This window comes from Crassostrea angulata, chromosome 7, assembly GCF_025612915.1.
Source record: "Crassostrea angulata isolate pt1a10 chromosome 7, ASM2561291v2, whole genome shotgun sequence".
In the NCBI taxonomy this organism is placed as follows: Eukaryota; Metazoa; Mollusca; class Bivalvia; order Ostreida; family Ostreidae; genus Magallana; species Magallana angulata.
In genome coordinates, this window is record NC_069117.1 from 60,062,720 (window position 1) to 60,077,753 (window position 15,034).

Consider the following 15,034-nt stretch of genomic DNA (forward strand, 5'->3'; position numbering starts at 1 on the left):
TACACTGACCTGCACGGAATACGCAGCCAGATATAGAGACAGAATATTGTTTATTTCAATAAGCAATGCATTAAAGGATAACAGACAGGCCTGTCACATTAATGCTGTAAGACACAACTATAGCCAAAGTCCATTGTCTTGTTAAAATGGCCCTAGTTTTAGTGTTTATTTTTGGTCAGTTTGTCCTCTGTTACAAGATATGTGAGAAAGGTTTCATTCCGTCCCTGCCAACCTTAAGTAATGTAAATTGCATGGATGTATGTATGTACGTACATGTAATAACTTTATTAATATATCTTTTGTCTAAACTTTTTTACAATGTGATTTGTGTATTTACAATGAAATAATAATACATGCATTCTTGTAATACATCTCATCTAATATAATTTCTTTTTGTATATATTAATTGAAATTGGTCAGGAGAAAAATTATTTTCTAGGGAGTTAAACAAAGAGAATATAAACCGACATATGTATGAATTTCATTAAAAATTGGTATATACAAACGTCTGGTTGTGTCCTCATCCTAGTTCTCATCACTGTTTATAAAATCTACTACAATTTTTGTTTCCAATAAATTTAATAAAAATATTTAAGAATAACAGTTCCAGGAACTGTAAAGAATTGTGTAAAACTGTCTTGCATGCTATAGCCTTCTTTTGTCTGTCATTTGATTTAATTTTGACTGTATGCCTACATGGTGATGTCAATTAACTGAATTGAATAAATAATGCAATATATATCATTATTTTTTCTTATGCTCTTAAGCTCGAAAAAGAATTTCTGTTGGTCTGTAAAGTGCTCATAGACACTTTATATACAGAAGTGGTAAAAAATATACAAACATAATCAAATTATGAAATATTGTGTATACAACATTTTTATTCTTCATTTCAAAAACAAAATAAATTTTAATCAATAAAAATCTAATACAAAGTAACAAGTTATACAGGAGAATTTCATATCACTGATCGTATTTGACTCGTTGATAATGACACAAAACGTCCGTCACCTTATCAATCATATCAACAAAAATATTCTGTCATCTTAATGATTCAATATAATTCTAACATGGATATATTCCAGTGAGTAATGTGTAAATATAAAACATGAAATATTTGCCCATTCCTGATCACGAAGCATTGACTGTAGTATAAATCTGAATATGGTCTCATGTAAATAAATATACTACTCCAGTTTCTTTCTCTATCTTTCATTCATAAACTTTTAAAAATATAGTTCGCTTTGTTTATTTCTGTCTCCTTTTTTCCATATGTAAGCTTAGTTGAGATGAAGAGTATTCCTCATGATATCCACAGTCTTTATTTGGAAATGTTCCAGGATGTTCCCCATTCTAAAAATATAGTCCCCTTTAAAGCTTGTTTACTCCTGTCTCCTTTTTGCTATAAGTAAGCTTGATCGAGATGAAGGATGTTCCTCATGACCAATGGCTACAGATCAGCCTTTCTCTTTCATGATATCCATGATCTTCGTCTGGATATGTTCCAGGTTGTTCCAGGTTTGTGGAGTCATGTCGGTGTCCTCAGATTTAGTGAAGGCTTCTAGGTCAGACAAAGTCTTTCGTAACACTCCCACCAACTCTTCTACGGAAGTCTTCAGCTAGATAAAACAGAACCAGCTGATTATCTTTAGTTTATTGCTATTTAAATACTAGTAAGTTGGCATTAAATTTCACAGTTATAAATAACAAGAGGCCCATGGGCCACATCGCTCACCTGAGGAACAATAGGTATGATAAAATCAGCTTAATGGAGTCATAATACAAACTATCTGGACAATGTACAATAATACATGTTGATTCTGTATAAATAAAATCCATTTTTCCCCTGGATATTCTTATGTTTACAATCATTAGTCCCTTTTCTAACAGGATGATTTTATAGTCATATCATATGTTGAGTATTGCAGTTCTCAAAAAGATCCTTAACAATTGTTTATATATGGGATATAAACGTACATAAACTCTGAACCTTCTTATGAGGCCAAAGAATTGTCCTGGGGCCAATATCTTAACAATTATAAAAAATCATCTGGCTGATTAATTTCTGAGAAGAAGATTTTTAAAGATTTACCATATATATTCCTTTGTTAAACTTTGGCCCCCCCATTGTGGCCCACCCTACCCCTGGGGATCATGATTTTCACAACTTTGAATTTACACTACCTGAGGACGCTTCCACACAAGTTTAAGCTTTCCTGGCTGATTAGTTTCTGAGAAGAAGATTTTTAAAGATTTACTCTATATATTCCTATGTAAAACTTTGACCTTCCATTTTGGCCCCACCCTACCCTCGGGGGTCATGATTTTCACAACTTTGTATCTACACTACCTGAGGATGCTTCCACACAAGTGTCAGCTTTACTGGCTGATTAGTTTCTGAGAAGAAGATTTTTCAAGATTTACTCTATATATTCCTATGTAAAACTTCGATCCCCCATTGTGGCCCCACCCTACCCCTGGGGATCATGATTTTCACAACTTTGAATTTACACTACCTGAGGACGCTTCCACACAAGTTTAAGCTTTCCTGGCTGATTAGTTTCTGAGAAGAAGATTTTTAAAGATTTACTCTATATATTCCTATGTAAAACTTTGACCTTCCATTTTGGCCCCTCCCTGCCCCCGGGGGTCATGATTTTCACAACTATGAATCTACACTACCTGAAGATGCTTTCACACAAGTTTCAGCTTTCCTGGCTGATTAGTTTCTGAGAAGAAGATTTTTAAAGATTTACTCTATATATTCCTATGTGAAACTTCGATCCCCCTTATTGTGGCCCCACCCTACCCCCGGGGATCATGATTTCCACAACTTTGAATCTACCCTACCTGAGGATGCTTCCACTCAAGTTTCAGCTTTTCTGGCTGATTAGTTTCTGAGAAGAAGATTTTTCAAGATTTACTCTATATATTCCTATTTTAAATTTCGACCACCCATTAAGGCCCCACCCTACCCTCGGGGGTCATGATTTTCACAACTATGAATCTACACTACCTGAGGATGCTTCCATACAAGTTTCAGCTTTCCTGGTCTTATGGTTCATGAGAAGAAGATTTTCAAAGATTTACTCTATATATTCCTATGTAAAACTTCGACCCCCCATTGTGGCACCATCCTACCCCCGGGGGGTCATGATTTTCACAAATTAGAATCTACACTACCTGAGGATGCTTCCACACAAGTTTCAGCTTTCGTGGTCTTATGGTTCATGAGAAGAAGATTTTTAAAGATTTACTCTATATATTCCTATGTTAAATTTCGACCCCCCATTGTGGTCCCACCCTACCCCCAGGGGTCATGATTTTCACAAATTAGAATCTACACTACCTGAGGATGCTTCCACACAAGTTTCAGCTTTCCTGGTCTTATGGTTCATGAGAAGAAGATTTTTAAAGATTTACTCTGTATATTCCTATGTAAAACTTCGACCCCCCATTGTTGCCCCACCCTACCCCGGGGGTCATGATTTTCACAAATTAGAATCTACACTACCTGAGGATGCTTCCACACAAGTTTCAGCTTTCGTGGTCTTATGGTTCATGAGAAGAAGATTTTTGAAAATTTCTCGAAAATTTTCATAAATTCCTAATTATCTCCCTTTGCAAAAGGGCGTGATCCTTAATTTTCACAAATTTAAATCCCCTTAGGCTAAGGATGCTTTGTGCCAAGTTTGGTTGAAATTGGCCCAGTGGTTCTTGTGAAGATGTTGAAAATGTGAAAAGTTTACAGACAGACGGACAGACAGACAGACAGACAGACAGACAGACGGACGACAGACAAAATGTGATCAGAATAGCTCACTTGAGCTTTCAGCTCAGGTGAGCTAAAAATGAAATAAATCACAATGCCCAGAAACATATGTACAATCACACTACATTTTCTTGAGCTCGATGACCAAGATAAACATTAAGATAACCAAAGATTCAAGGTACAGAGGTTACAATACACATATTGATATGGCGGTTGGAGCTTCAAACCTCCTACAACATATCCATGGTCACATTGGTGATCAATTGTTAAGGCATTAAAGTTCAACTGTACCATCTGATAACGATACATTTTATACTTGAACATTCAGCTAGTTCTTTACATTATTATCACATGAAGTTTGTTCTCTACATTAAGCTATTACCTGTTGAGACACCTGACAATGATTGACATTTTCCATCAGTCGAGGTCTCTTACTACTGGGCTGTAAACATAAGGCAATTGATTATCAAAGAATACAGCATAACAAGTCATTCATGTATATGCATGTACTACAGGGCTGTAAACACAAGACTTATTGATCATTTAAGAATAAAGCATTACAGGCCAACCATTCGAATATACTACAGGGCTGTAAACACAACATTATACCTCTTGATTATCAAAGAGTACAGCATGACAAATCAATCATATGTACATGTAAGGAAATGTTCTTTAAAACTTGAATTGGACTGAATAAATTTTTAGATGTCAGATCAATGAGAAAGAGAATGAGAGAAAAAAGGAAAGAGAGAGAGAGAGAGAGAGAGAGAGAGAGAGAGAGAGAGAGAGAGAGTGTGTGTGTAAGGCCTTACCCCACTTTGGTGGTCACTGACACCAGAGTCTGAGTCCATGTCCACACCTATTCTACATGGGGGCACAATCCTCAGAAAATCCAATCTACTCAACTCACCTGAGCAGGTGTAAGGACTCTGAAAGGTAAACAATTATCATCTTCATCAAAGTTTACAAGTCAAATAAATGTATTGGCACTGCATGTATTTTCCATTTCAATAAAATGGCTACCTTGTTAATAAACTGCACCACACAGTCCTGAAGCCCGGGCTGATCCTCTATACAACTGGGGACCACAGCTTCATGCAGGGTTTCTTCTGCAAACTTGGTAAAGGCAGACAACCCGTGGTGGTAGATAAATAGGTCAGATGAGGTCAAGGTTGCCACAAATAGATCAGATAATCTTTTCAACATCTGAGGTTGCTGTTTATTTGATTAAGGAAAAAGTATATCAACATCAAAAGAGATCTAAAATGCTTAATTTGTTTCAGATATAATTCATATTTATAAACTCTGCTATCTAACATTATTTCTGTGATCAAAAATCAAAGAAGCCAGAAAATTTCTTCATTATATAATGTTGCTGTTGAAGTAACACAAAACATTAACAATTTGTATTTTGCTTCGGATATGAATCATATTCATAAACTCATCCATTTGAATTATTTCTGTGACCTTAATCAAGCAAACCTCTGGTGATGCTGTCAGTCTGACTTTTCCAAATGACCTCAGAAAGTAGACAAGGGTTAGATGTAGATGAACAGAGCTCTCTTGTTGAACGCAGGAACTCATTCCTGTCAAAATCTGAAAGTGAATGAGAGAAATCCTGCATGCTAGATCATCTTATAAATACTGTAAATTCCTTATTTCATGTGTGTATTTAATTCCGCTATTCTGCTGTTTTGTATAAAATCGCAAGAACATAATATCGCGAGCACCATGTTTTTTGTTAAAATTTCATATAGTCCAACTTGTCTGAAAAAAGCAGGACTTTAAAATCTGCTTATTCTGTTTTTTAAAGGGATATTAATTCATGACATTAAATTAGGAATCTACAGAATGTGGATAAAAATATGACAGCATTGTAAATTTATTTAAAATAATAAAGTACTGGTTATACATTTTAAATGAGACAATCAATACACCGCAATAATATTTACCGGGGGAAGACATGTAAAGGAATATTTTTAGTATGTGGTAACAATTGTGAATTACATAGAAAATGTACTTTAAATACAATTGACTTACCTTGTCCAGGACATCATTATCAAGAGAAAGCAGCAGGTATGAGCTCAATAGAATTAACTTCCCAAGACACTGCAATGAAAGTGAAGTGTTCAGCCAATCAGACGCCACAATCCCCTTCCACAGCCGACCAATGGTATCAGTGATGGAGGAGGTCACATGGGGTTGGACAGCCAATGGGATCGTGTCATTTTGACCCAGCAGCTCACAGAGGCAGGACAAGCACAGGACCTGAAGGTCATGTAAAAATCAAAGCAAGCTATGGAAAGTCCAGTCATCTTTTGTAGATGTACATGTAAACTATTAATTATCTTGAAGAAGTATCAGAAAAAAATACAAGTTATGCAGAAATAAACGAGTGTCAAGCCATAATTCATTTTTTGTAACAAAGAATTCGGTAGAAGCATTAAATTATTTAAAACATGTCTTTTTTATAATTACTTGATTAGAATTAGATTTCTGTGAACATTTCCCTTATGTTCCTATCTCTGTGGATACCCAGTTTACCCCTGCCAGTCTGTGTATATTCCCCTCAATCGCAACTTCTCAGGCCTTTCCGGCAAGCTCGGAAAAACACCTCGAATGTATTAACATCACCGGATGTTAGAATTTTATACAAAATGGAGTCGCTTCCCATTAAAATAAGTATCGGCTAGACAGTCTTGTGTGTCACTTCTGTGTTATATTTTAGTGTATATCGTTTACTTTAATGAAGTATAGCTCACATCTCAACAGATCGTAAAATGTGTTCTATTTATTTCAAGTTTTACAAAAAGGGGGGTTGTCATGGACGCCTAGGTAATACATTCGAGGTGTTTTTCCGAGCTTGTCGGAAAGGCCCGAGAAGTTGCGATTGTATTCCCCTATGTCCCTATCTCTGTGGATACTCAGTTTACCCCTACCAGTCTGTGTAGATTCCCCTATATCTCTATCTCTGTGGATACCCAGTTTACCCCTACCAGTCTGTGTAGATTCCCCTATGTCCCTATCTCTGTGGATACCCAGTTTATCCCTACCAGTCTGTGTAGATTCCCCTATGTCTCTATCACTGTGGATACCCAGTTTACCCCTACCAGTCTGTGTATATTCCCCTATGTCTCTATCACTGTGGATACCCAGTTTACCCCTACCAGTCTATGTATATTCCCCTATGTCTCTATCACTGTGGATACCCAGTTTACCCCTACCAGTCTGTGTAGATTCCCCTATGTCCCTATCTCTGTGGATACCCAGTTTACCCCTACCAGTCTGTGTAGATTCCCCTATGTCCCTATCTCTGTGGATACCCAGTTTACCCCTACCAGTCTGTGTAGATTCCCCTATGTCCCTATCTCTGTGGATACCCAGTTTACCCCTACCAGTCTGTGTAGATTCCCCTATGTTCCTATCTCTGTGGATACCCAGTTTACCCCTACCAGTCTGTGTAGATTCCCCTATGTCCCTATCTCTGTGGATACCCAGTTTACCCCTACCAGTCTGTGTATATTCCCCTATGTCTCTATCACTGTGGATACCCAGTTTACCCCTACCAGTCTGTGTAGATTCCCCTATGTCCCTATCTCTGTGGATACCCAGTTTACCCCTACCAGTCTGTGTATATTCCCCTATGTCTCTATCACTGTGGATACCCAGTTTACCCCTACCAGTCTGTGTAGATTCCACTATGTCTCTATCTCTGTGGATACCCAGTTTACCCCTACCAGTCTATGTAGATCTTCCTGTGTGTATTCCTCTGTGGTCGTTATCTCCCGTAGTAACCAGGAACAGATTTCTGACACGGAGTGGATGACCCCTTGGCAGAGGCCGGGGTCAGAGAATCCCTGCACACAGCTGGCAAGGACCCTGAGGGAGACCGGGTCATCAGAGGCCCCCAGGCTCTGTGTCAGCTCGGCCTGAAACCAGTCAACACAGCTCCAAGTTAATATCTACTGGCTTTGAGTCCAGTTCTCTGGATAGCTAATGTAGCCGTACTCGACTATGCTCTCTTTACTAACATTATTAAAAATGGCATGTTGAAAGAGTAAGTGGAGTGGATGTCTAGATATTAACACTAACTCATGCTACAATCTGGAGACCTTCTTTCGCTTTCTTCCACTCAATGCTGCTATGTCAAATCAGGTATTATAAACTAGAATCCATATTCTGATGTGCAATCATGATATATTTGAAAAACATGATTGAATCCTACTAACACTATTAATACCGGTATATGGTACTTTAACATCAATAACATCATGTAGAAACCACAATGGGATCTAAAAGGTCATATAAAGAATCTTCAACTATAGTTTCCTCGCATTATCTGATGAGCTTCATCAATTCTGTATTTAACCATACACAAATGAATGTGAGTTGAACATATTGAGTTTGGTTTACCACAAACCAACACAGACAACATTTGCACAAACCTGACTCGATTTTTTGTGAAATCTAATTTTAACAATCTAATTTCAACATTACAGACCATGCATATGATGCTACTGTGAAATGGATCACATTGTTATAAAACTTTTTAATATTAGTCACATATTCTTTAAAGTCTTCCATGTATTAAATAAGTTTAAGATCAACACCTGATGCTCCGGAGCCAGACATTTAATCAAGCGGACAGTCAGTGAGAGGAGCGGGGACGGGGGTTGGAATGCTGGAGGCGACTGTTTCATCAGCTCCACTAGAAAGTTCACCTGATCCCTGCACAAGTCTGCTGATCCGTATCTGTAATCCAACAATATAACTGATATTAATGTAATAAGAGTAGCCATAAATTGATCTCAATTTAATAACAGTAGATATTAGATCTATATTAATTTTGCAAATAGATACATGTAAAGTAATGTTACAATCATACAGACTAATACATGAGGTTGTTTGGGATAATTTACTTGTAACTTTGCACAAGGCTAGGATTCATAAGATCAAATTAATTGAAACAGAGTCTTAAAATTAACTGCTACACCACTTTCTATAAATAAAGTCCTCATAAACAGACCTGACAAGGAAGCACCAGACGTCCTCAGCTAGCAGACGACACCAGAGGTCATGTGACAGAATATTCTCCAGGAGGACTTCTTCCTGTGGTACATGTAAATGTTTGCTGGGACTTTGTACAAGTTTAACATTGCTAAAGTCATTCATTAAAACCACCAAAAACTTACAAAAATAAAGTATTTCAAACCAAAAAATATGTTGTTATATCAAAATTCCAGAGATTATATTTTTTTTGTTACTTAACAGCGTGATTTTACTCACGGCTTTGTTGAACAGTTTAGTTGTCAGGCTTCCCAGAAATCCACACACTCTTGTACAGCAATTCTCGTACAATGTCATACTCCTAAAACAGTAGGCACATGATGTATCATCAATTTAGAAACAATGTTAGGTCAGGAAACATTCATGATTTTCTTAATAGATATTTATGTTTTTCATGAAAATTTAACCTTGAAGTTCATTATCTTATCTAAATATTATGAAGCATTAAATTCACAGATTGAAAATTTTTGTTTTTCTCAGGTTTCCAAGTAAAAATTGGATCCTTTTCACAAGTTTTAAGAAATATTCTTTTATGATATAAATATTGAGAAAGAAACATTTTGATTTATACTTACTTCTCATGTTTTCCTGTCAAACTAGGATCCGTGATGTACAAGGGTAAACCCATCTCTACCGAACCTGATGAAAAATACATTCAACATGAAAAAAAAACGATAAAACTTAAGTATATATAAATATATTCAAGGTGAAACACCTTCAAAACTGATACATCAGCAGAATAATATTGATTTAATAGGAATCCTCTGGTGCCTTTGCCTATCTGCAAGAAGTCTTGTTCAGTTGAAACAAAAAAGCCCAGTATAGCAAGCATCTCCCAACATCTATACTACTATATTAAAATAATAGACTCGAATTTTTTAGCTTTAATACTGAGAAATCGGAATAGTACTGTATTTTGTTTTATATATTTTAAACATCATTGGTACTTGAAGATTACCAATTTGTTTTTATTTTTTCTCAATCAAGCTTCGTTAATTAATAATCGGCGAAAATTCCTTAAAAAATTCCGGAACTCATATGAATTTTTGGGATTTTACAATCTTGCGCATGCGCATTACAGTCACGCTAAATCACGGGAGGCTCTTTATAAAATTGTTGTTTCCACAATATCACATTTAATGGATAAACTTGGAAACGATAAAACAAATGCGTGCTAATTTTGATTAGAATTTTTTTTCTGTTCATCAAAGAAAATACGGGAGATAACTCTAACACAGTGCATTTTCTATTAATAAAAAATCCCGAGAGTTTCGATTGTTAACATAGTGTGTAAAAACGTTGTTGAAATATATTGAATTCTGCAATTATAGAATTAAACTTCTCGAAGAAAGGTATTTACAGCTTCACAATGGTTTGTTGTGAACAATTTGACTGTTATTTTCAATGCAACTTTATTAATTTTCTCCAAAATCGTTTTGGAGCGTTTCTGCAATTTTCTGCTTTATTGCGGGTATATGGGGACATTTTAACTGTGGTGAAGGCCTTTCCCGAGACACAGTTAGATTATTCCAACTCAGCAGAGTGTAGTAAAATTAATGGCATTATTGTAGGCTTGAAGTTTGGTTATGCAAATGTCAACAATATAAGGTGTTTCGATGCATCTAATTTGTAAATGCCCGATATCATATGCAATGTCAACCCGTGCAGGCACGGGTCAAAGTCTAGTATACTACAACAAAAATATTTCGAGCTGTGGTTCTGAACAACACCTCTATAACACTGAAACAACATCATAGGACAGGACAGAGATAAGCTTACATCTAGCTGTGGTTCTGAACAACACCTCTATAACACTACATCAACAACATAGGACAGAGATAAGCTTACATCTAGCTGTGGTTCTGAACAACACCTCTATAACACTGTGTCAACAACATAGAACAGAGATAAGCTTACATCTAGCTGTGGTTCTGAACAACACCTCTATAACACTGTGTCAACAACATAGGACAAAGATAAGCTAACATCTAGCTGTGGTTCTGAACAACACCTCTATAACACTACATCAACAACATAGAACAGAGATAAGCTTGCATCTAGCTGTGGTTCTGAACAACACCTCTATAACACTACATCAACAACATAGAACAGAAATAAGCTTACATCTAGCTGTGGTTCTGAACACCACCTCTATAACACTGTGTGAACAACATATGACAGAAATAAGCTGACATCTAGCTGTGGTTCTGAACAACACCTCTATAACACCGTGTGAACAACATAGGACAGAGATAAGCTTACATCTAGCTGTGGTTCTGAAAAACACCTCTATAACACTGTGTCAACAACATAGGACAGAGATAAGCTTACATCTAGCTGTGGTTCTAAACACCACCTCTATAACACTACATCAACAACATAGGACAGAGATAAGCTTACATCTAGCTATGGTTCTGAACAACACCTCTATAACACTACATCAGCAACATAGAACAGAGATAAGCTTACATCTAGCTGTGGTTCTGAACACCACCTCTATAACACTGAGTCAACAACATAGAACAGAGATAAGCTTACATCTAGCTGTGGTTCTGAACAACACCTCTATAACACTGTGTCAACAACATAGAACAGAGATAAGCTTACATCTAGCTGTGGTTCTGTACACCACCTCTATAACACTGTGTCAACAACATAAGACAGAGATAAGCTTACATCTAGCTGTGGTTCTGTACACCACCTCTATCACACTGTGTCAACAACATAGGACAGAGATAAGCTTACATCTAGCTGTGGTTCTGTACACCACCTCTATAACACTGTGTCAACAACATAGGACAGAGATAAGCTTACATCTAGCTGTGGTTCTGAACACCACTTCTATTACACTGAGTCAACAACATAGGACAGAGATAAGCTTACATCTAGCTGTGGTTCTGAACACCACCTCTATAACACTACATCAACAACATAGGACAAAGATAAGCTTACATCTAGCTGTGGTTCTGTACACCACCTCTATAACACTGTGTCAACAACATAAGACAGAGATAAGCTTACATCTAGCTGTGGTTCTGTACACCACCTCTATCACACTGTGTCAACAACATAGGACAGAGATAAGCTTACATCTAGCTGTGGTTCTGTACACCACCTCTATAACACTGTGTCAACAACATAGGACAGAGATAAGCTTACATCTAGCTGTGGTTCTGAACACCACTTCTATTACACTGAGTCAACAACATAGGACAGAGATAAGCTTACATCTAGCTGTGGTTCTGAACACCACCTCTATAACACTACATCAACAACATAGGACAGAGATAAGCTTACATCTAGCTGTGGTTCTGAACACCATTTCTATAACAATACATCAACAACATAGGACAGAGAAAAGCTTACATCTAGCTGTGGTTCTGAACACCACCTCTATAACACTGAGTCAACAACATAGGACAGAGATAAGCTTACATCTAGCTGTGGTTCTGAACACCACCTCTATAACACTGAGTCAACAACATAGGACAGAGATAAGCTTACATCTAGCTGTAGTTCTGAACACCACCTCTATAACACTACATGAACAACATAGGACAGAGAAAAGCTTACATCTAGCTGTGGTTCTGAACAACACCTCTATAACACTGAGTCAACAACATAGGACAGAGAAAAGCTTACATCTAGCTGTGGTTCTGAACACCACCTCTATAACACTGTGTCAACAACATAAGACAGAGATAAGCTTACATCTAGCTGTGGTTCTGTACACCACCTCTATCACACTGTGTCAACAACATAGGACAGAGATAAGCTTACATCTAGCTGTGGTTCTGTACACCACCTCTATAACACTGTGTCAACAACATAGGACAGAGATAAGCTTACATCTAGCTGTGGTTCTGAACACCACTTCTATTACACTGAGTCAACAACATAGGACAGAGATAAGCTTACATCTAGCTGTGGTTCTGAACACCACTTCTATTACACTGAGTCAACAACATAGGACAGAGATAAGCTTACATCTAGCTGTGGTTCTGAACACCACCTCTATAACACTACATCAACAACATAGGACAGAGATAAGCTTACATCTAGCTGTGGTTCTGAACACCATTTCTATAACAATACATCAACAACATAGGACAGAGAAAAGCTTACATCTAGCTGTGGTTCTGAACACCACCTCTATAACACTGAGTCAACAACATAGGACAGAGATAAGCTTACATCTAGCTGTGGTTCTGAACACCACCTCTATAACACTGAGTCAACAACATAGGACAGAGATAAGCTTACATCTAGCTGTAGTTCTGAACACCACCTCTATAACACTACATGAACAACATAGGACAGAGAAAAGCTTACATCTAGCTGTGGTTCTGAACAACACCTCTATAACACTGAGTCAACAACATAGGACAGAGATAAGCTTACATCTAGCTGTGGTTCTGAACACCACTTCTATTACACTGAGTCAACAACATAGGACAGAGATAAGCTTACATCTAGCTGTAGTTCTGAACACCACCTCTATAACACTACATGAACAACATAGGACAGAGATAAGCTTACATCTAGCTGTGGTTCTGAACAACACCTCAATAACACTGGGTCAACAACAAAGGACAGAGATAAGCTTACATCTAGCTGTGGTTCTGAACAACACCTCAATAACACTGTGTCAACAACAAAGGACAGAGAAAAGCTTACATCTAGCTGTGGTTCTGAACAACACCTCTATCACACCATGTAAACAACAACATAGGACAGAGATAAGCTTACATCTAGCTGTGGTTCTGAACAACACCTCTATAACACTACATCAACAACATAGGACAGAGATAAGCTTACATCTAGCTGTGGTTCTGAACACCACCTCTATAACACTGAGTCAACAACATAGGACAGAGATAAGCTTACATCTAGCTGTGGTTCTGAACAACACCTCAATAACACTGAGTCAACAACATAGGACAGAGATAAGCTTACATCTAGCTGTGGTTCTGAACACCACTTCTATTACACTGAGTCAACAACATAGGACAGAGATAAGCTTACATCTAGCTGTGGTTCTGAACACCACCTCTATAACACTGAGTCAACAACATAGGACAGAGATAAGCTTACATCTAGCTGTGGTTCTGAACACCACCTCTTGACACTACATCAACAACATAGGACAGAAATAAGCTTACATCTAGCTGTGGTTCTGAACAACACCTCAATAACACTGAGTCAACAACATAGGACAGAGATAAGCTTACATCTAGCTGTGGTTCTGAACACCACTTCTATTACACTGAGTCAACAACATAGGACAGAGATAAGCTTACATCTAGCTGTGGTTCTGAACACCACCTCTATAACACTGAGTCAACAACATAGGACAGAGATAAGCTTACATCTAGCTGTGGTTCTGAACACCACCTCTTGACACTACATCAACAACATAGGACAAAGATAAGCTTACATCTAGCTGTGGTTCTGAACAACACCTCTATCACACTGTGTAAACAACAACATAGAACAGAGATAAGCTTACATCTAGCTGTGGTTCTGAACACCACTTCTATTACACTGAGTCAACAACATAGGACAGAGATAAGCTTACATCTAGCTGTAGTTCTGAACACCATTTCTATCACACTGAGTCTCTCCAGGTCTTTAGGATACAAGCAGTGATCCACCCACAACTGCTGAATTCTGTCTGCCATGTCAATGAAAAAGTACATAAAATCTCTGTTTAATAAAAGCAATATCAGCAATTTTAAAAATATGAATGAAACTGTAAGAAAATGTCATTGATAATTTTGATAGTTTTAATGTATATATAAAAGTTTTGTACTTTTTTTTGCATTTAAATTTATAACATATAATTATTGAAGTTTACTGATGTTTTTGAAAAAGTTAATGGTAAATACAAGAGGGATAACTCTGTAACTCATGTTGTCATCATATGTACTTTTGTATTTAAAAATCAGTATCAAAATGGTAAAAAGGAGTGAACTTTACAAATCTGTTTCAATTACCTTCCATCTGAGGCAGGTTATCTAAGACTCTGAGTAAAATCTGTAATTCAGGAAAACTGTCCTCATCTCTCACGGCTCCCACTGTAATAAATCACTTGTAAAAGTAGGTGTATCGGTACAAGTATGTCATTATTATGTATGTTTTCTCTCTCTAAAACTTTTACATTATAACCGCGTACACAATTACGCATAAGAGCAG

The 15,034-nt window shown here is 37.1% G+C and overlaps 1 protein-coding gene across 4 annotated transcripts in view; it reads right to left on the reverse strand.

Annotated features, from left to right (window-relative positions):
* Positions 1-942: 942 nt before the first annotated feature.
* LOC128193006 (uncharacterized protein C1orf112-like) overlaps positions 943-15,034 on the reverse strand; it is a 73,514-nt gene continuing 59,422 nt past the window's right edge. For 2 of the 4 annotated variants that reach the window (XM_052866166.1, XM_052866163.1), the window contains exons 13-25: positions 14,836-14,916; positions 14,418-14,513; positions 9,415-9,478; positions 9,059-9,140; positions 8,799-8,881; positions 8,383-8,524; positions 7,510-7,701; positions 5,813-6,040; positions 5,255-5,368; positions 4,796-4,987; positions 4,585-4,701; positions 4,155-4,214; positions 943-1,619 (exon numbers count right to left, since the gene is read on the reverse strand). In XM_052866166.1, the coding sequence (XP_052722126.1) occupies positions 1,458-1,619; positions 4,155-4,214; positions 4,585-4,701; positions 4,796-4,987; positions 5,255-5,368; positions 5,813-6,040; positions 7,510-7,701; positions 8,383-8,524; positions 8,799-8,881; positions 9,059-9,140; positions 9,415-9,478; positions 14,418-14,513; positions 14,836-14,916 (1,613 nt within the window). In that variant the 3' untranslated portion in view covers positions 943-1,457. Of the gene's footprint in view, positions 1,620-4,154; positions 4,215-4,584; positions 4,702-4,795; positions 4,988-5,254; positions 5,369-5,812; positions 6,041-7,509; positions 7,702-8,382; positions 8,525-8,798; positions 8,882-9,058; positions 9,141-9,414; positions 9,479-11,722; positions 11,755-14,417; positions 14,514-14,835; positions 14,917-15,034 lie in introns of all 4 variants that reach the window. The other 2 variants (XM_052866164.1, XM_052866167.1) reach the window with 2 other exon arrangements.